Source organism: Ornithorhynchus anatinus, chromosome X1 (assembly GCF_004115215.2).
Source record: "Ornithorhynchus anatinus isolate Pmale09 chromosome X1, mOrnAna1.pri.v4, whole genome shotgun sequence".
Taxonomy (NCBI): Eukaryota; Metazoa; Chordata; class Mammalia; order Monotremata; family Ornithorhynchidae; genus Ornithorhynchus; species Ornithorhynchus anatinus.
Genome location: NC_041749.1, coordinates 105,928,735 through 105,949,787, shown reverse-complemented (window position 1 = coordinate 105,949,787; position 21,053 = coordinate 105,928,735). Strand labels below are relative to the sequence as shown.

The 21,053-nt window shown below is 51.3% G+C and overlaps 1 protein-coding gene across 4 annotated transcripts in view; it reads right to left on the bottom strand.

Annotated features, from left to right (window-relative positions):
* The window catches only part of PALM (paralemmin), a 42,061-nt gene extending 21,602 nt beyond the window's left edge, over nt 1–20,459 (bottom strand). The window contains exon 1 of one of the 4 annotated variants that reach the window (XM_029051303.2): nt 20,356–20,459. In XM_029051303.2, the coding sequence (XP_028907136.1) occupies nt 20,356–20,360 (5 nt within the window). In that variant the 5' untranslated portion in view covers nt 20,361–20,459. Of the gene's footprint in view, nt 1–17,804; nt 18,062–20,355 lie in introns of those variants that run through there. The other 3 variants (XM_029051306.1, XM_029051302.2, XM_029051307.2) reach the window with 3 other exon arrangements.
* Between the last annotated feature and the right edge of the window lie 594 nt (nt 20,460–21,053).

Below are 21,053 nucleotides of genomic sequence, written 5' to 3'. Positions count from 1 at the left end.
GGGGGGGAGGAGGGGGAAGGGAGGGAAAGGATATGGCAATAGTGGCTATGGTTAAAACAGTGATTGGCACATGGGAAATGCTTTAATACCATCATTATTATTATTATGGTTGGCTGAGGGCTGTTCTCATGGTTGTTGGCGTTTGGGAAAAAGGGATGGAACGCAATGCCAGAAGCAACACACACCCACCCTCTCACTCCCTTCCTCCCTCCCCTCCAAGGCTGCTCACCTGGAGGTATAAGGGAGGGGGCTACAGGGAACAACAGACACTGGTCAACACTCCCTGTCACCATCTCTGCCCCCAACCATCTGGGAAAGAGAGAGGAGTGAGTAACCCCCTGCCAGGGCCAGTGTTTCTTCACCTGTAGCTTGATTTCTTTCAGGCCAGAAGAAATTTATTTTAGGTCTCCTAAGATTAAAGTTCTTAGCAGACAGGATACCTCCTGTCCCATTTTATAGAAGGTGAAATGGAGGGCAACCAAAGAGTCAGGGAGTCCACTGGCCACCAAAGAACTGATGCCTCTGAGGCAAGGGTGGGCCCAAAGGGTAGGGAGAGGTTTGGGAACCAAGAGCTCCTAGGCTCCCTCCAGTAGTTGACTTTCATTCATTCAATAGTATTTATTGAGCGCTTACTATGTGCAGAGCACTATACCCAGCACTTGGTGATGCAACACCTCCCCCCCAAAACACACACACACACACACACACACATACTCTCTATGCTTGCCCCCTCCAAGCTTTGAGTTTCCTGCCCTCTGATCAATAATATTTATTGAAAGCCTGCCCTCTGATTCAGGGCAGTACCAATTTCCTAGGTAAGGGAGGGAGGGAGAAGGGGCAAACACAAGTCCTCAAGATCTCACAACTTTAGCTGTGAGTTGGATCTGGGCATCACGCTGGCCTTTTGGCCCCACTCTGAACCCTGGAGAGGCACCTAAAACAGAGCTGGTAGTTTTTGCAGAGAAGTCTCTGAAGAGGGGAGGAAGAGTTAGGGGGAGACATATGCACTTTTAATTGCGAGATTACCTCACAAGGTCTCTTTCAGACTACAGATTAGGCCAGAGGGAGGTAATAAAAATAATAGTGGTATGTGCCAAGCACTGTACTAAACACTGGGGTAGATATAAGATAATCAGGCCCCTGTACCACATAGGGCTCACAGATTAAGGGAGAGATTTACAGGAAACTGAGGCCCAGAGAAGTGACTTGCCCAAGATCACACAGCAGGCAAGAGGCAGAGCAGGAATTAGAACCCAGGTCCTCTGACTCCCAGGCTGGTGCTCTTGCCACCAGGACACTCTTTCCATTAGGTGGAAGGGTAAGGGTGGCAGTAACAGCTCTGCTCAGTGTGATGGAGGGGAAGTGTGAGCCATGCTGCCTCCCCACCCCTCGCCGGGTTTCTAGCCAGGGGTAAAGGTGCTGTTCCCACCCCGACCGTGTTTCTAGCTATCTGGACCCGACTCCTGGCCTCACTCCCCCAACAAGACCCCAGAGCTTCCGAATGGAGCTGCAAGAAAGCCCCAAATTGAGTTTCTCTGACCTGTTAGTCCAATTCCATTGGTTCCCTTGTCCCCTTTCGATCTCCACACTCCTATGGGTGGGAGTCAGGCCGGGGCTTGTTCCCTACCTAAAAAAAGCTTATGGTTTCTTTTCCTGCTTCCTTCCCTCCAAGAAGCCTTCCCTAATTATCATAAATCATACCAACCCAGCCATTAACCTTATGTAGTTTATTCTTATCTTCAGCACATATATATTTATATATTCAATTTTTCATTCAGCTATTTAATTCTGATGCTTGTCTACCTATTATATGCATGCTCTCTCACGCTATCATTATTTGTAAATAACTGTGTATTAGTCTTCCCCCATTAGATTGTTGGCTCCTTAAGGGCAGGAACCTTGTCTTTGGCTTCTGTTTGTATTCTCCCAATTCTATAGTACAGGGCTCTGTACTCAGCAGGTCCTCAATAAATCCCATTCACTGATTGATTGTGGGTCAGGAGTGACTGCCAAGCTGAGACCAGGCCTTCATTTACCTCTCAGAACACTGAGTCATCAGGGATCATTTGGAGGGACACCCTTCCCCCCATGACCTGGGGGCTGAATAACCAGCTCCCATCTACCAAAGATAAGTGGTCATCTGGCCCAGCCCCCCCCCCCACCTCCCCAGACAGGCCAAAATGGGTACCTGTGTGTGCATATGGTATAGGAGAGGAGAGAGAGTGAGGAAGCAGCTACAGAAGCAGCGTGGCTCAGTGGAAAGAGCCCGGGCTTGGGAGTCAGGGGTCATGAGTTTGAATCCCGGCTCTGCCACGTGTCAGCTGTGTGACTGTGGGCAAGTCACTTCACTTCTCTGTGCCTCAATTCCCTCATCTGTTAAATGGGGATTAAGACTGTGATCCTCATGTGGGACAGCCTGATGACCCTCTATCTCCCCCAGCGCTTAGAACAGTGCTCTGCACATAGTAAGCGCTTAACTAATACCAACAGTATTATTATTCATGATTTGGGGCTCAGACTGGGAATCTGGTTGGGGGGGGGCGGGGAGGAGAGAGGGAGAGAAAACATATGAGAACCTAGCTGTACCTGTGCCAACTTGTGAAGGTTTGTTCCCCTCTCCAGCTCCCTACCACCCCATGGCCACCCAGGACTCGGAGTCCTCTCCCCTGACCCCAGGCACCTTAGTCCAATCCCAAGCAAGCCTGTGTGGGAGGAGAAGTGAGCAGGGTGTAGGTGAGATTGGCAATGACATCACCTGACCAGGCCAGGACGGAACAAGCTGTCTGCAGCTAAGATAAAGAGGACCCTCCAGCCGTTTGCCTGAGGCTTTATCCCTCTGAATTATAAAGCCAAGTAAGGAGAAATAAATTAAAACAGTATACTTGTTCTCCTATTCCCCCACCTCAATTCCCAGCCCCCTGGCTAACAGATTCCAAAGAGGCCAGAAGATAGAGCACAGAAAATGGGGTGGGAGGGAAGAGAAAGGGCTGAGAGTCAGAAGACCTGGGTTCTAGCTGCAGCTCGAATAGGCCGAGTGACCTTGGGCAGGTGAAGCACCCTTCTTGGGCCTCTGCATTGCCCTCCCTCCTGAGGTGTATGACGCCGTTTGGGGGTAGGGTAGGATACCGGCAGCCGGCTCTGCGAGCCCCCCGCCCCGGTGCCCACACCCTGGCTCCCGCCGCTGCCTGCCCCTCACCAGGCCGGCCTCTCCCGTTCGTCTCGCTTGGCAAGCTGGCTTCCCCCCACCCCCTTACTGAGCGACGCAAACAACCCAGACCCGCCGCGCCTCGCTGGACCACATTCCCCTTCCCGTCCCCTTTCCAATTGTTTCTGCTCAACGCCGGGCGCCTGAGCTCATGGGTGGGGATCATTTTGCAAAACCTCCGAGGCCAAGCACAGCCAAAATCTGCAGCTGGGGAGGAGTGGAGAGAGAGAGAGAGTGTGTGTGTGTTTGTGTGTAAAAGGGCACAATAAGGGGCTCTCTCTCTCACCCCCACCCTCCTCCCCCTTCCAGGTGGAGTTTGGCCATTATATCAGAGCAAAGGAGTCAGGAGCGACTTGGCTCAAATTTCCTCTCCCTAAAGGCTTCTGTCCTGCCCAGCACAGGGACCGAGGTCAGTAATGTGGGAGGCAGACCATTCCCTCCCTCCCTCTCCATGGCGCAGAACCCATTTCGGGAAATCCATGTCAAAAGTAAAGGATCCATTCTGGGGCAAAGCAGCACTTTTAGAAAATAAGGAGGTGGGGGCTCCTAGCAGCTCCAGCCTCTTCCTAGACAGAAGAGCCCCCTCACCCTCTTGCATCTCCCTGAGGCTCAGGGGTTGGCTTCCCAGTTTATGGATTGCCCAAGTCCTCCTCCCGTTAACTATTTTTTTCTTTTAATCAATGGTATTTTAGTGTTTATTGTGTGCAAAGCACTGTACTAAGCACTTGAGTTAAATACAGTAAAGTTGGTAGACACGATCCCCGCCCTGTTTTCTTTCCTCCTCCCTTCCCCTATTCATCAAGAGAGCTAAAAAAAATGCTGGGGATAGGGAGGAAGGAGAAGGGAAGGAAAGAGGTGTAAATCATTGGTGAACAGGAGTATTTTAGATTACCCATGGATTTCACTTATGTGGGCTTCCTCTTTCCTGTGATAAACAGCTATGTTTCCTTGTTTGAGAGAAGGCAATATCAATACTGACAGCAAGGGAGAAGAATAGAGGCCAGCCCACTGCCCAATCCCACTGGTTTCCCTGAGCAGCAGTAGAACAGAGCACCACCTGGCTCTGGGGCAAGGAACATACAAGGAACATCAGCCTCAGGAACATACAAGAGAGAGAGTGGGCAAAACAAATAAGGCCTCAGGCACTTCCAAGACTCAGAGTCTTGAGGTGGCTTCCTAATCACACAATACACATGCTCCAAGCCCCCAAACCAGGAAGCTGCTGGCATTGTACTGGATAATTCTTCATGGTAAAGGCCCCAACCATAGTCCTTTTTGTTTGGGCAGGGAGGAGAAGGAATGCTTGGCCTAGGTGCCCCTTCACCTCCACCCTCCCCCCCCCCCCCAAAGCCCTCATGTATCAAAGTCCTGAGGTAGTCAACTCCAAAGATTGTTCTAGCACTACTCTGGAATGGGGGAAGCCAGAAATATGACTTTTGAAAAGAGATGGGATGTGGCTCCATCCCCTCCACTGCCTCTCTCTCTCTCCTGCCTCAGCTTGTCCCCAGTCTCCCCCGGCTGACCTTGCCTTTCACAGCCTCCAAACACAGAGGCAGCTGTTTCAGGCCCCGGCCCCCTGCCGCAAGACAACATTGCCAATGTCTTTGCTCTGAAGCCACTTGTTTGCTGCCTGACCAGAGGAAGTGGAACCGAAGGGCAAAAGACTGTGGAATTAGAAGTGTGTATGTGCAAGGCCACTGATGGCTTTTTTGCCCCAAAGCACAACAATAGGTCTAAGAAGAGAAAGATAAACAGGTGGGGGAAGAGAGGGATGGAGGGTGAGGAGAAAGGATTCTGCTCTGCCCCTCTCTACCCAGCCACCTCAGGACTTCGCAGGCTCTTCCAAATGGAGATCTGGAGGTTGGGGAGGGGCAGCACTTTACATCGCTGTCCAACCCTGCCCATCCACCCCCCCACCTCAAAACCACCCCTTTCCCTCCAACCTCAGAACTTGCCCAATCCAGACCAGCACACAGGATTGGCCTTGCTAGGGCCCCATGCCCTAAACCTACCTCTTCCAAAAAGTCTTCCTAGATTATCATCAGTCCTTTATGGTTATTTGTATGGGTATCTCTTATAGCTGGGGATGTAAGCCACAGAAAAGGTGAAATCTTCACTAGCTTTCAATGGAAGCAGGAGAGAGTTGGATTAAGATTTATCATTATTAATAATAACAATGATAACAATGTTAAGTGCTTACTATGTGCCAAACACTTTACTAAGCATTGGGGTAGATATGATATAACCAGGTTGGACACAGTCCTTGTCCCTCATGGGGCTCACAGTCTAAATAGGAGGAAGAACAGACATTGAATCCCCATTTTACAGATGAGGAAACATCTGTAAAAGAGCAGTGTACCCTAGTGGGAAGAGTACAGGCTTGTGAGTCTAATCCTGGCTCCACCACTTGCTTGCTGTGTGACCCTGTGAAAGTCATTTAACTTCTCTGTGCCTCCATTTCCTCATCTGTAAAATGGGGTTTAAGACTGTGAGCCCCATGTAGGATATGGACTGTGTCCAACCTGATTGCCTTGTACCTGACCCAACACTTAGTACAATGCCTGGCACATAGTAAATGTTTACATGCCATAAAAAAGGAAACCAAAGCACAGATAAGTGAAGTGATTTGTCCAAGGTCACAGAGCAGGCAAGGGGTGGAGCCAGGATTAGGACCCAGTCCTCTCTGCTCCCAGGCCTGTACTCTTTCTGCTAGAACACATTGCTTCCTTAATGCTAAGGAAGAATTACTTGGTGGTAATTACAGAGGAAAGGAAAAACTAGAACTCGGTAACTGGGAAGCAGTGTGGCCTAGTGGATAGAGCACAGGCCTGGGAGTCAGAGGGACCTGGGTTCCAATCCTGGCCCCGCCACTTGTCTGTGTGACCTAGGGCAAGTCACTTAACTTTTGTGCCTCAGTTACCTCATCTGTAAAATAAATTGTGGTATTTGTTAAGTGTTTACTATATGCTAGCCACTGTAATAAGCACTGGGGATACAAGCAAATAGGGTTGGACAAAGTCCCTATCCCATGTGGGGCTCACAGTCTCAATCCCCAATTTACAGATGAGGAAACTGAGGCACAGAGAAGCCCAAGGTCACACAGCAGACATGTGGCCGAGAATGGGATTAGAACCCATGACCTTCTGATTCCCAGCCCGGGCTCCATCTAGTACGCCATGCTGCTTCATCCAGTGTGGGACAGGGACTATGTCTAACTCGATTAGCTTGTATCAACCCCGGTGCTTAATACAGAGCCTGGCACATAGTAAGCGCTTAAATATCATTTAAAAAACAAAACTGAGGGAGCTTTAGGTAGACAGTGCTCTGCACACAGTAAGTGCTCAATAAATACGACAACGAATGAATGAGTCTCAGGCAGAAGATCCATAAATGGGGGTGTGTGTATGTATATCTGTGCTGTCTTCTCACCAGACTACCAGCCCATTGAGGAGGAAGAACTGTATCTTCTCTTCCCTCTGCCCTTTCTACCGACACACAGTACAAGCTTCCACGCCCAGTGACCTCTCGATTCTGACTGGTGATAAATGACAACCTCTCTTTAAAATCAGTAAAGGTGTGCCCCCTGCAAAAGGCAAGAAGAGTCTGGGACATTTGGTATTCTGAAGGGAGCCTTGTCCCATTTCTATAGCAGCAGAGCAGCAGCAATGAGGAAGGAGAAAGGCAAGGAGGAGAGAAGCAGCATGGACTAGTGGAAAGAGCCCAGGCCTGAGAGTCAGGACTTGGGCTCTAATACTGGCTCTCCCACTTGCCTGCTATGTGACCTTGGACAAGTCACATACCTTCTGTCCTTCAGTTTCCTCACCTGTAAAATAGGGGTAGATGCCTGTTCTCCCTCTTCCTTTGACTGTGAACACTGTGTGGGACAGGGACTGTGGCCAACCTGATTAACTTGTCTCTACCCCTGCGTATGGCATATAGTAAGTGTTTAATTCCATTATTATTATTATTATAAGAGCCAGAGATGACCCATCCCAGTTCCTTTCCCCACCTCCATATAAATCTTAGAGTGGTTACATCTCTTAGAACATGATTCTGGGCGGGGACCCAGACCATCCCCACCCCCTCTCCCCCCAACCCCCCAGTAGCTAAATCCTAGACCTCAGGCAACTGAGCCAACTGTCCAGCATCTCCAGTGTCCCCTTTCCCACCTCCCTTTCTGGGCTAGCCCGGGCCCCATTTGGAAGGCTCTTATTGGTGATTTATAGCAGGCACCGCTGGGAGGCGGGTGCCGTGGCAACATCACCATGGCAACAGAGATTAGCCAGGCATCCAGGGAGCTGGCAGATGCGCGGGAAGGGGAGGCGAGATGGCTGAATTTGGAGCTTGTCGTCCTTCTCCCCCCGCTCCCCCCCTCGCCCGCTCCACACACACGCACCCACACACGCACTCGGCGACGGCTATCCCCGCAGCCTAGGCCACGCCCCACCTGCACCCACCCACGGCCCTGCAGTTGCCAAGAATAATCTCTCCCTGCAGGGAGATAGAAGCTAGCCACGTTGAAAATAAAACGCCCTAGCTCCAGCCCTACCTCCACCCCATCAAACCTCCAGCCCAGCAGACATATTTTACAGCGTGCACAGGTATACACACACATGCACCTGGCCATACTCAGGAACACACATGCCAACTCCCCTTCCTAACACTACCCACTCATCTTTCCAAGTTTCCCCATTTCTCACGACCCAACAGCTATTGGCCTTTCCCTTAGATGAGCAGAAATCTCAGCTCCCTTTCTTCCTGACAAACTCACAATCTCCTAGACCTGGGAGAATTGGGGGGGTGGAAGGGGCTAAAGGGGGGAGGAGGAACCTCAGCTGGGTAAGTAGGGAGGATAGAGTGGGGCACAAAGCCAAGATGGAATGGAAAAGGGGTGTCCCTCGAAAAGGAACCAGGACCTCCAGAGGGTCACTTTCTAGCCTCAACCAGGGTACAGCCTCCTGCATCTATATTGCCCAATCTGTTTTGCCACCTCCTGAGAGACAAGGTACATGGTCAAGTCTATATCTCAGAGGGAAGAAACCAAGGGCCAGAAAGAAGCAGTTGCCCAAGGTCACATAGGGAGTAACCACTGGAACCACAGACTCCCTCCCGGGCGGAGCCATCAGTCCACGTTTCCCACTTCCTCTTAACCTCGGCCCGCTGGGTACACCAGGGTAGGAAGGTGCCCGGCTGCCACATCTCTGGCCCAGGAGTCCTGATCAGGAGAGGGAGCTGCCCTTCCCCTTCGGGGGTGGGGCAAGAGAACAGATGAGGCGGATGTGGGCCGCAGAAAGCTGAGCTCCCAGCCAGCCCTACTAGGGCAGGCAGCAGGCAAATTCTGGAATTAGGGAACATTCCTGTGTTAATGGAAAGGAACCAGCCAGCACGACCCTTCCTGACCTCTTGGCTGGGGGTGGGGAAGAGGGCGCTTGGAAAATAAAGAGAAAGAACCCAGGAGTCCTGCTTTCCTGACCTCTGCCTTCACTTGTCCTGACTCACCAGCAATTTTGAGTCCCATCTCAAAAGTAAACCAGATCCCTCCCCCGTCAACCTTTTTCAAGCTGGGGAGTGATCCAGGGGTTCCACCCTGGCGTCCCCTCCCAATCCCCAGCATCCAGGTCCTGATGCCCGGCCCCTGCCAGAGGGGAACGGAATGGAACTATTCCTGGGTAGGAATGATTGGGTAAGGCGGGAAGCCCAGTCCAGACAGTCTTTGGAGTGGGAACGAAGGCCTGATCCATGGGTGAAAGAACCAGAGGGTGGGTGGGGGTGCCTGGTCCTTATGCCCCTAAATTTCCCAGTCTTCCTCTCCTCATCATTCATAACCAGCTTAGGGGCTGCCTTTTGACCAGGCAGAGTTCTGGCCTTTGAGTTCAGGTCAGAGCTGGTTGGGTTCAACATTCCCCAGGAATACGAATAATTATGGTATCGCTTATGTGCCAAGCACTGTACTACACGCTGGGGTGACACAAGATACTCAGATTGGACACAGTCCCTGTCCTACTTGGGGCTCACGGTCTAAGTAGAGGGAGTAGAATTTAATCCCCATTTTGCAGATGAGGGAACTGAGGCCAGACATGTGAAGTGGCTTGCCCAAGGTCACAGAGCAGACAGGTGGTAGAGCCGGGATTAGAATCCAGGTCCTCTGATTCCCAGGCCTGGGCTCTTTACCACTGACTTTAAAGCACTCAGTAAGCTCTCTCCATCCTACCTCACCGATTTCCAACTAGAGCCCGGCCCACGCACTCCACTCTTCGAGCGCCAGCTTACTTTCTGTGCCCCCTCTCCCACTGCCGACCCCTCTCCCACACCCTCCCCTTAGCCTGGAACTCCCTCCTCCTCCATATAAGCCAGACCACCACTTTCTCCACCTTCAAAGCATTATTAAGGTCACATCTCCTCCAAGAGGCCTTCCCCGATTAAGTCCTCTTTTCCCCTGCTCGCTCTCCCTTCTGCATGGACTATACACTTGGATCTGCGGTCTTTGGACATTTGATTTTGCCCCACCCCCAGCCCAACAGCACTTAGGTACATATCTTTAAATGATATATTATAAATGACTTCTTTATATCAATGTCAGTCTCCCCCTCTGGACTGCAAACTCATTAAGGGTAGGGAACATGTCTGCTAATTCTGATGTTGTTCTCTTCCAAATGCTTGATACTGGGCTGGGCACATAGTAAGTGCTTAATAAATACCACTGATTGATTGAGTTCCACTAGTCCAGGCTGCTTCCCAGAAGGTCTGGTCTCGGTGAGAAGCCGCCCGGCCGGAAGTTCAAATCAATCTGGGTCAGCCCAGGGCCTTCCCCTTGGAGGAACTTTTGTTATTCTGCAGGGCAAAGACTGGGCTTGGAGCAGAATCTGTGTCCCCTTCCACCCTAAAAAAACAAGACTTGGATGGAAGCAGGAGAAATTTTGACCAGACAGAAGCACTTCCTGGAAACTTCTGGAGTTCTCTAAAGAGAAAATAATAATAAAATAATTTAAAAATACAAGAGAAAGAAGAGCCATATACCCACTGGGATTGGGAGGTTTAGGAGGTTCACACATCCGACTGTCGAGTGACTTTCTTTCCAGACCTTGCAGGCTCCCAGCTGGGCTGAGAGCTGGGAAGGGTGGGTACCACATGAGAAAGCTGTGCACAGGGAGAGGGTTTCCATTCATGCTTAGGAGCCAACTGGGGTCAGGTCCCTGGCCGGCAGGGGGAAGGGACTGGGGAGGGAGAAGGCATCAAAAACCCAATGATCTGACGCGAAGATGGGTGCGGTGGATGTGCCCAGCATCCAGGTCACCTGAAACAAGGCTGGACTCCAGCCTGAGAAACATTGACATGATGCACAAAGGTTACACTGATGTAAGCCTTCTCCCAATTATCAGTCCATTCCAGGCCCACCCCTCTCCTCCCCACCATATTCCTTCCTGTGCCTGTCCCACTCTCCCACACCAGAGGAGGGGCTCCTGGAGATTGGGGGCTTCACCAGTTCTCTACCAATAATCTCCACATATCAGAGCTGTGCCTGCAGTGGGAGTCCAATTCTCTTGAAATGGGGCTAGTTGAGAACAAGTCACTTGGACGACTTGCCTGGGCATCCTAGAATGAATTAGAACAGCCTTCATCAATGGTATTTGAGTACTTATTGTGTGCAGAGCACTGTACTAAGCACTTGGGAGAGTACCCTACAACGGAGAAGATGGACAGGATCCCTGACCTCAAGGCAGTCTAGCCTTGCCTGTAGTCATTTGCTCATGGCAAGTACAAACAGCTGCCAGACTAATGGTAAAGAATGTTTTGCTTTATTTGAATTCTCCCCACCCTCTAGCTGAATCACACAGACTATGACCCTCCTGCCAAACAGGGCAGGTTGGTAAACTGGTGTCTTTCTGTACAAGGCTGGCTTACATGTTGTCTTGGTCAGGGCCTGGAGGTTTCAAAATGACCTCCAACCCTTGGCTAATTCACATGAGTACACTCTAACATCTCTCCTCTGAAGGGTAATAACTGTAGTATTTATCAATAAGATATAATAATAATATAACGATATAAGATATATTAATAAATATAAATATAATAAGATATAATAATGGTGTTTGTTAAGCATTTAGTAGATGTCAAGCACTGTTCTTAGCGATGGGGTAGATACAAGTTACTCAGGGTGGACACAGTCCCTGTTCCTCATGGGGCTCACAGGGCTTACTATGTGCCAAGCACTGTATTAAACACTGGGGTAGATGCAAGATAATCAGGTCCCACATGGGGTTCACAGTAGGAGGGAGAACAGGTGTTGAGTCGTCATTTAGTAGATGAAGAAACTGAGAAAGTGAAGTGAGAAGCAGCGAGGCCTAATGGATAGAGCACGGGCCTGGGAGTCAGAAGGAGTTGGGTTCTAATCCTGACTCTGCCACTTGGCTGCATGACCTTGGGCAACTCACTTCACTTCCCTGGGCCTCAGTTACCTCATCTGCAAAATGGGGATTAAGCCTGTGCATCCCATGTGGGACAGGGAATGTGTCCAACCTGATTAACTTGCATCTACCCCAGCGTTTAATACGGTGTCTGGCACATAGTAAGTACTTAAAGAAAAAAACATAAAAAAGGTGAGTTGACCAAGGTCACAGCAGACAAGAGGCAGAGTCAGAATTAGAACTCAGGTCCTCTGACTCCCAGGCCTGTGCTCTTTCCTTTAGGCCATGCTGCTTCTCAACTCTATCCACCTCTTCCATTGAGGACATGGAAAGTGAAAGACCAAAGACCGAAGTGAAAGTTTCTCCTCGCTCCCAGAGCCTATCCCAGAGACTAAGGTTTGAAATGCAGCAGGATGGAGCCGGGTTAAACTGAAAAGAAAGAATTTCTGTTTAGGAGATTCGCAACGTCCTAGAGTAGGTCATGATCTCTTGATCTCCTGGATGATCTATTTATTCATATTAATGTCTGTCTTCTCCTTTAGACTGTAAGCTCGTTATGATCAGAGAACGTGGCTGCTAATTCTGTTGTACTCTCCCAAGTGCTTAGTAAATGCTCTGCACATAGTAAGTGCTCAAATACCACTGATTGATTGATAACCCTGCCCATTGGTCTGAGATGACTGAAGGGCAGGTTCTGTCCAGAGGTAAGGGAATTAATTTGGTGAAGAATCCCAGTGGGAGATGCCTCCAGCACTAAGCCGGAAGAATGGTCCAATGGAAAGAGTACGGGTGGTCTAGGGTTCAGAAGACCTAGATTTTAGTCTCAAAATCTTAGCCTTTCTGGGCCTCATCTGTAAAATGGGGATAACGTCTGTCCCCTCCTACTTCACAGGAATGCTGTGAAGATAAAGTGAGATAATTAAGGCAAAAGCCTTATTCATTCATTCAATAGTATTTATTGAGCACTTACTATGTGCAGAGCACTGTACTAAGCGCTTGGAATGTACAAATCGGCAACAGACACAGTCCCTGCCCACTGACGGGCTTACAGTCTAATCGGGGAAATATAGGAATTCAAGGTAACAAGATGCTTATCAAAGTGGTTTGCTCATTTGCTTTCCTTCCTAAGATGATCAGCTCTTCCTCTCTACTTCTTGCTGACAGTCTACATTTAAACTTGGAAAGGGAGAAGTGGGTTTTCTAGACAAGTGGAAAACTGGGGAGTCTTGCTACAAGCTGGGAGTGGGGAGATGTACACAATGTTCTAGAAAAATGATCCGGGCAACAGAATGAAGTACGGACTGGAGGCAGAGAGGTCAGCAAGGAGGCTGATGCAGTAGTCAAGGTGGGATATGACAAGTGCTTGGAAGGAGAGGAAGGGCCACAGGAAGCACCATAGCCTAGTGGAAAAAGAATGGGACTGGGAGTTGGAGACCCTGGGTTCTAATCTCAGCTCCGCCACTTGTCTGCTGTGTGACCTTGAGCAAATCACTTCACTTCTCTGTGCTTTCGTTTCCTCATCCGTAAAAATCAAGATTTAATCCTAATCCCTCTACTTAGCCTATGAGTGCCATGTGGGACAAGGATTGAGTAATCTGAATACCTTGTAATTACCCCAGCACTTAATACAATGTTTAGCACATAGTAAGCGCTTAATAATAATAATAATAATAATAATAGTATTGGTTAAGCACTTACTATGTGCCAGGCACTGTATTAAGCGCTGGGATGGATACAAGCAAATTGGAATGGACACAGTCCCTGTCCCAAGTGAGGCTCACAGTCTCAATCCCCATTTTACAGATGAGGTAACTGAGGCACAGAGAGGTTAAGTGACTTGCCCAAGGTCACAGCAGACAAGTGGCAGAGCCAGGTTTAGGACCATTGACCTCTCATTCCCAGACCCAAACTCTACCCACTGTGTCTTGCTGCTTAAATACCATAACTATTATAATTATGGAGGGGTGGATTCTGGAGATGCTGTGAAGGAAGATCCAGAGGTCTTGGTGACAGCCTGAATACTAAGATTGAAAAAATGGAAGGAATTGAGAAAAATGCCATGGCTGTGGGCCCAAGAGATGGAGAGGATAGTGATGTGGTCAAAAGTGATAGGGAAGTTAGGAGGAGGAGGGGATTTGGGAGGGAAGATGAAGAGTTCAATTTGGAATATTTTGAGCTTGAGATGCTGGTCAGACACCCAGCTCTTCCTGGATCCTGCTTGGACTCTGGGCTGGCAACCTCTGAACATCCCCAGGCGTCAGCAAGGGCTTGTTGGAGTCTGAGCTGGCCAAAGTGAAATTCACTAAAGTTCATCTCCATCTTTTTTTAGCAAAAAAGAAAGCCAGCTTCCTCCAGCCACTGACAGAAGTCATCCTTGGTAAGAGCAACCTAAGGAGAGGAGGGGCCTGGTTTGGCCCCTGAAAGGCAAAAATTGTTCCAGGTTGGGAAAAAGGTGTGAGCTGGCATGGGGACGCTGAGGAAGGTATCTTGGAAAGTTTGAAGAGTGCGAGCTGGAATGGGGCAGGAGAAGAGGGCAATTAGGGAAGAGCCAGCAGGTGGCAAGCCTTGAAGACAAGGGTCAGAGGAATTAATCTGCCCCATTCACCACCAACCCACCCCACCCCCCAAATTAAAATAACCACTCATCTCAGCAGTGGAGTCCATACACAGGAATTAAAGCCACCTAGCACACCTAGCCATGCAGTTTAGCTTACTCACCTGCCAAGTTCATGGCACTTCTACTCCACCATCCCCTTTCAGTGCCTCTTGACCAGCCCCCCACCAAAGGGGTCTGGACCCAGGCTCCTGCCACAGCTCTCCACACTCACCACCCTGCCTTCCCCTCCAAGTTTGGGGTCAACTGATCAAGGCATAGGGAAGGGAGGAAGGAAGAAGAAAAAGTCATTGGGATGGAAGGGAAGGGGTATTTTCATGGAAGGCGGCCTAAGTGGAAGGGCATAGAACCCAGCCCCCCAGCTCACTAGTGACTTGCTATGTGGCCTTGCGTTCATCTCCTGCATTCAAGTGTAAGCTCCTTATGGGCAGAGAACACGTCACTTCTTTATTCTGTACTTCCCAAGCGCCTAGTACAGCGCATGGCACCAATTGGGTGTTCAGTAAAAGTTTCTACTAGTACCCATTTTCCTCAGTTGTACAGTGGGGAAAAAAAATACCTACTCTCTTTGCCGCTTAGGCTGTCAGCCCCTCATGTCTGTCTGGGCTGGACTCTCAGCCTCATTCACCTTGGGTCTCCAACAAGAGCCAAGAGCTTCCATGCTCTTTTATTCACTCTTTGCCGTCTGTCCGCTTCTCCCAAGCCTCACCCTCAAGATAAAAGAGTTAGCTCCTAGCCACTGGACTACATAGACTTCTCTAGCAGGGGCTGTTTGGGAATTCTGTGGAATATCCTTCTAGGGGGTATGTGGTCCCCACCAGAAAAATCCCGTGACCCCAATTCCCTCCTCCACCCCCACAAAAAGAAAAAAAAATCAGCTGAAAGGCCCATGCAGAAAGTCGCAGGAAAACAGCTGATAGAGGCAGAATGGATAACTAAAACACCATTTGTCAAGTTCTCTGGGTAACTGTAAACAACCTCTTTGCACTGAATGGACCCAACAGGAGACTAAAGCCAACAAGCAAGTTAACAGACTACTCTCACCCTCCCTGAGGCACACCAACATAGCAGCGAACACCCAAGGGGAGTAGGTACAACCTAGCGTGCAGTTAGTATACTACCAGGGATATCATACTCACCAGTCAAAAGTCCCATACTATAGCGCTAATTCTGGAAAACTCCCTTTTGGGCAGGGGTCTCTCCCCTCTCCCCGTGATGGGGTGAAATGGAGGAAAGAGGGCCACTGCAGGTCTGGCAGGAATTGTCAGCATTCTGGACAAGAGGTCCAAAAATAAAATCACAAGTGCCTTTAAAGGAAGGCAGTATAGCCTAGTGGAAAGAACCATGGACTGGGAGGCTGAAGACCTAGATTCTAGCTCCTGCTCTGCCACTTACCTGCTGTGTGACCTTGGGCAAATCACTTACTCTTCTGGGCCTCATTTTCCTCATCTGTAAAGTGGGGATTCGATACCTGTTCTCCCACAGACTGTGAGCCCCATGTGGGACATGGAATTTTATTATTGTGTATCTAGCCCAGTGCTTAGCACAGTGTGTAATGCCATTTTTTTTATTAGCACGAATATTAAAGATGAGATCTCAGATTGCTTTCTCCTCCTTTAACAAAAACAAAGGGAAGAACAGCCCCCCTTCTTCCAGGAACCCTTCTCAGATTAACTCCATCTAACTCTGGTCATGAATCCCCCCTTAGCACTTGTGTAGCTCTGTGTCAATTAGGTACATCACCATTTGTTTCTGTGGTTCAGGCTATGTCAGGTGTTTGGTGTTTTTTTCTTTTTTAAAGTTTCCATCACTTGTTTCCTGTTTATTTGTAACTGTGTTTATGGTTTGCATGTGTCTTCCCTCCTCTAATTAGTTAGCCCCTTTAGGGCAGGTATCATGTTTTCTCCTCCCAGAAGCTGATCTAGAGCTCAAGCCTGGAGACCTTTCCAGCAGTTGAACGCAGCTGGCCATTAAAAGAGAAACAAAAGAAAGATTCTCTCCTATCTTTTCCAGGAGAGGGTTGGAGTAGCTCCTGGAAATAGGAGGGAGCAAATCCAGGTCACAGGGTGGGGTGGCACTGCAGAGGTCAGCACCCACTCTTCACCCACACACCTCTTCCTCCCTATTTCTTCCCCCCGGGAATCGAAGGGACTCCCAGATAGCCCAGGCCGCCTCAGCACCTCCCCCTTTAATAGCACTTTTCTTTTTCCAGAGCACCTCCGCATTAGTGACTTTACTTTATCCACCCAGCATCGCTATAAGGGAGGGAGAGGTGGTTATTGCAATTATGCAGACAAGCAAAACAACTGAGGACCAGAGAGGTTAACTGACTTGACTGAAATCACACAGCAAGTCAGGGGAAGAGAAGGGAATAGCATCCAGGTCCCTGCTTCACAGATCCATCCTTTTTCCACTAAATCACCTAGGAGGAAGTAAGGAAGAGAAAGGGGAAGGCATTTCTGGTCCTGGAGTTAGAACCTAGAACTCCTAGCCCTCAGGAGCAGTCAAAGCTGCTGTCAGCTTTGGTTTCCAGTCTAAACAAACAGGTCTTCGAAAACCAGCCACAAGGGCACAAGAGTACCTCTTCCTCCTCTTCTGGCTAACTGCCTCCCCCACCCCCACACACCTCCCTTTCCTGCATCTCCCCCACAGTCTCTCCTGCCCAGAAATCCTGGACCTGCACCATACCAGGGCCCAGAACCCCCTTCCAACTCTGCCCCAGTGTCTCCCAGTTTCCTTACTCTGATAAAAATCTAGCAAACCCCAAACAGGGTCTACATACATGTCTCTATCTACCCCCTGTTCTTCCTTCTACTTAAGGAGGAACCATGGACTGGGAGGCAGGAGCCCCTTGTGGGACAGGGACTATGTGTGACCTGATTTATTTGTGTTTGCCCCAGCGCTTAGAACCGTGCTTGACACATAGTAAGCGCTAACAAGTAACCACCCATCCTGGAAGAGTTAAGCTTGGCGGGGCGGGGGGAGGTTGGTAGAGAAGAGAATATTTGGCTGGAAGACCCAGATACCTACCATCCCACAAACCACCATGAAATACAGGCATCCAACCTAGTACGGGGTCCATTTCGGAGCCAATGTGCCCACAGGCCCCCATTCCCAGCACTTTGCCTCCAGCCACCACCTCACCCTGAGTAAGACATAACTGTTAATTGCTTCCGGCCCCACCCATTGTTTCCCAAGACCCTCTACACCTCTCTGGGTGCACACCCACCCTCTCTGCCTGTTGGTCACAGGGGTAGGAACGCAAACATCCGCCAGCCAGCCACCAGACCGGCTTCGTTTGAGCTGACGAGGGAGGAAGTAGAAAGGGGAAGCAGAGGCGGCTCCATTTCTGGGGAACCCTGCCGCTGCTGCTTGATTTTATGTGTTGGGCTCTGCTGCCTGATAGTTTTTTGGTGGGCCTGGAGGAGTGGTAGAGTGTCCCTCAAACCCAATCGGTGAGCCAGAATATGCCCCTGCACTCTCCCCCAGCCCCGTCTTACACCTGTGCCTCAATCTACCTGCCCCCTTTTTTTCCCTCAACAGGGACCCCTCCAAGCAAAGTAGGAGCGATTCATCTTACCTTTCCCCTGACACCATCTGTTGGGACGGAGGCACCACCGGCTATCCCGAAAGCGCCCTCCTCTCTGGGCCCCAGCCTCCTCCTTTAGAAAGCCTTCCCAGATTCACTCTGCCCGGTACCATCCAGGATCCACCTTCCCGCTTCAGCCACAACTGTAGTCTTCCACATGGATGGGGGCTGTGTGTGGGTCAGTCCTATCTCCCCTCCCAGACCAGGAGCTCCCTGCCTCAAGGAAAGACAGGACAGACACACACATACACCCTCCCTGCTCGAGTGTGAATCCTTTCTGACCTAAGGTTCGCTGGGATGTCCCCCAGGGTCCAGGGACAGGGCAACGCTCAGTAAAAACTTGTTGACCAATTCAGTTTTCTTCCCTCTGCTCCTCCCAGAGTCAGGAATTTGGAGAAACATCCTAAATTCCACCGAGGGGACTCAAGGTCCCAGATTTTACACATGGTCAGCAGAGCCCACAGAGAAGGGAACATGAAGATCAAAGATCAGAACACACCGCATGAGGCGGGGTGGGGGAGAAAGAGAAAAATCACATCTGGACAGTGGAGTGGTCCTTCACCGCTGTTAAACAGACCTCACGTTTTGAGATCCAGGCCGGAGATTCTCCCGAACATGCAAGGTATCGATCGCTCCGGAACAACAAACATCACCCTGCTTCCCCTGAGATTCCTGGGGATTTTACAGAAAGGTTTGCCGTTGGCCCTGACCACATCCTCTCCACAAACCAGGCTCCTTCACCGGAAAGGCCTTGGGTCCGGCCCTTGAGTTTGGGTAGGACCTGTGTTAAAGTCTCCCTTCCCCCCTGCAGCTCCTCATTCCCCACGCCCTCTCCCCTCCCAAAAGGTCAGGGGGTAAACAAGCTGACTGATGAAAGCCCAGATCTACCAAGTCGCCTCTCCCATCCAGGACAGAGTTCCTCAGGGACTGGGGCTTTGTCTATCCGCCTGCACCGTCAGAGACTTCAGCCAAGCAGCCAACGCCTCTCTCTCGGCTGGAGAAGCGTCGGGGCCATGCCCGGCGCTCTCTATATCCACCCGTGCTGATTTCAGAGCCGGTTGGATCCCCGAATCCCGAGCCTCCTGCCTTCCTCATAGCTGCCGCCCTGAGGCCCTGCAGGATGCCCGCCACCCTTTGGCTAGGGCCAGTTGGGGCAGAAAAGAAAGAAAAGGGGGAATCCCAACTCGATCCCCAATTCCCACCCTACAGGTTCACGGTCCTTCTCAGCATGGAGATCTCAAAGCACCTTCCCAGAGCAGCTATGGGAAGCCCAAGCCTTCTCTCCCACCTTCAGGCAGAAAAGGGGACTAGGAGGGGGAAGGACAGCAAGCCCCATTCTCCCAGAAGCTCACACTTCACCCACTGCCTTCCCAGTCCAAAACACACACACCCCTCCATTACACTGGCCATCAGCTACTTCCTGAACGCAGTCACTTTCTAAAAGTTCCCAGAGCACCAAGCCCAGAGTCACTTTCACAGGCCTCAAAGCTCTCCCCCAACCCACCAGTTCTCCCTCTGCCCTCCCCGCCCCCCAATACTGAGAAATTGGGATGAGAAGGGGCACGGGAAGAGAATCCCAACTGAACCACAGCTGGTAAATAACAAGGAGGAACTAACACCGGGAAATGTGACTGGGGGCGGGCGCGGGGGAGGCAAGGGTTCAAAAGATGTGAAATCACTGCTCACTCCTCCCAGCTGGTCAATATCGGGGTAGGGATACATCTGACTCCCCACAACCCCCACCCCCACCTGGGGTCCATGGAACTGTCCCTTCGTTGTGGAAGAAGCCCTCCAACCCCCATAGAATGTCATAAACCACTCTCAGAATGGGTGGAAGAAGATCGAGGAGGCGGTAGGACATCTAATTGGGTAAACCTCTTACCACCCCCCCAACCCACCCAAGCAGATTCCTCTTTTGTTCGTTGTACCGGCTCCCTCCTTTCCTAAACACCGGAGGGGGGGGGCGTGGGGAGGTCAGGGGGAAAAGAGAGTGGGTTGAGTCTAACCAGGGCCACCCCCCACACTGGCTCCCTGAGTCACCCAGATCCTCCCTCTCTAGTCACCCACCTCTCCACCCTCCCCACTGCGCCTCTCTGCTGCCCAGGCCTCGAGGGTGGATAGGTGAGGGGTCGGGACTGGGGAGGAGGTCACCCTCTGGCTCCTCCGGGAAGCCTTCCAACCTGCCACCTCCCCCAGGTCCCAGGGGAGAATGAGAAGGAGAGGGATCGAGGGGCCGGGACGGGGGGAACCCAGGCTCCCCCGCCCCCCGCCGCCCAGACACATCGGGCGTCATAAGAATGGCGATGATACAACAGGTTAATCCAGACATCTCCCTGACACACACTCCCCATATCCCCCCCTTCCAATGCGGATCCATCCCCTGAACGGCCTGGGGCCTGAAGAGCAGGTGCACGGGGCGAGACATCCAAGGAACTGGGGGCGGACCCAAGCGATCCGCGCCCTCAGCCTCCCTAGCCCGCACTACCCTCAGATCTCCCCCCCCTCCACCCCCGCCCCAGATCCTCCTCCCCGGGCTACTCACTCCATCTCCCCGCGGTCCTGGTCTCTTCGGCCGGCAGCGGAGTCGGGCCGGGGAGGCGGGGAATGATCGGGAAGGAGGGAACGGGGACCAGGGGGCGGGGGAAGGGGAGGGGAAAAGGGAGCGGGGTCGGGGAGGGGGGCGAGCCGGTGTCTCCGCGTTTGGGGGAGAGGAACGGGGAAGGGAAGGAAGGGGAGGATCTCAAAGCGGCCTTTAAGGATGGGAAGCGGCGGGCTCCGGCGTGGGGCTAATCTCGCGGCCGCAGAGGAGCGTGGAAGGCGGCGGGCAGGCGGCGGCGGCTCCGCAGCATCGCAGCTGTGTTATTGTCCGGGCGGGAGGCGGGGAGGGAGGAAGGGGGCGGGCTAGCGGAGGAGACAGGGGACGGGGGTTGGCGGATTTTCCTTTATCTAATGTTTTTTCCCCTTTTCTCGTTTCTCCCGGAGCATCGCAACAGCACCTCCTGCTGGCCGCGCCCCCGCCCCGCCTCGGCCCTGGGAAATGGGGGGGGGGGCGACGGGCCAGGGCGGTCGGGGCAACGGGGGAGGGGTTGGGCGGGATTGCGGTGGAAACGAAACAGGTGCCGGGGCTCAAGCCATCAGAAGGCATCTCGCCTTTTCAATCAGCGTCGTGCGATACCACCAGGGCTCCCAAATGCCCATTACACAGGGCCCAGAGCTGAGCCCTAGCCAACCCTGGCACTC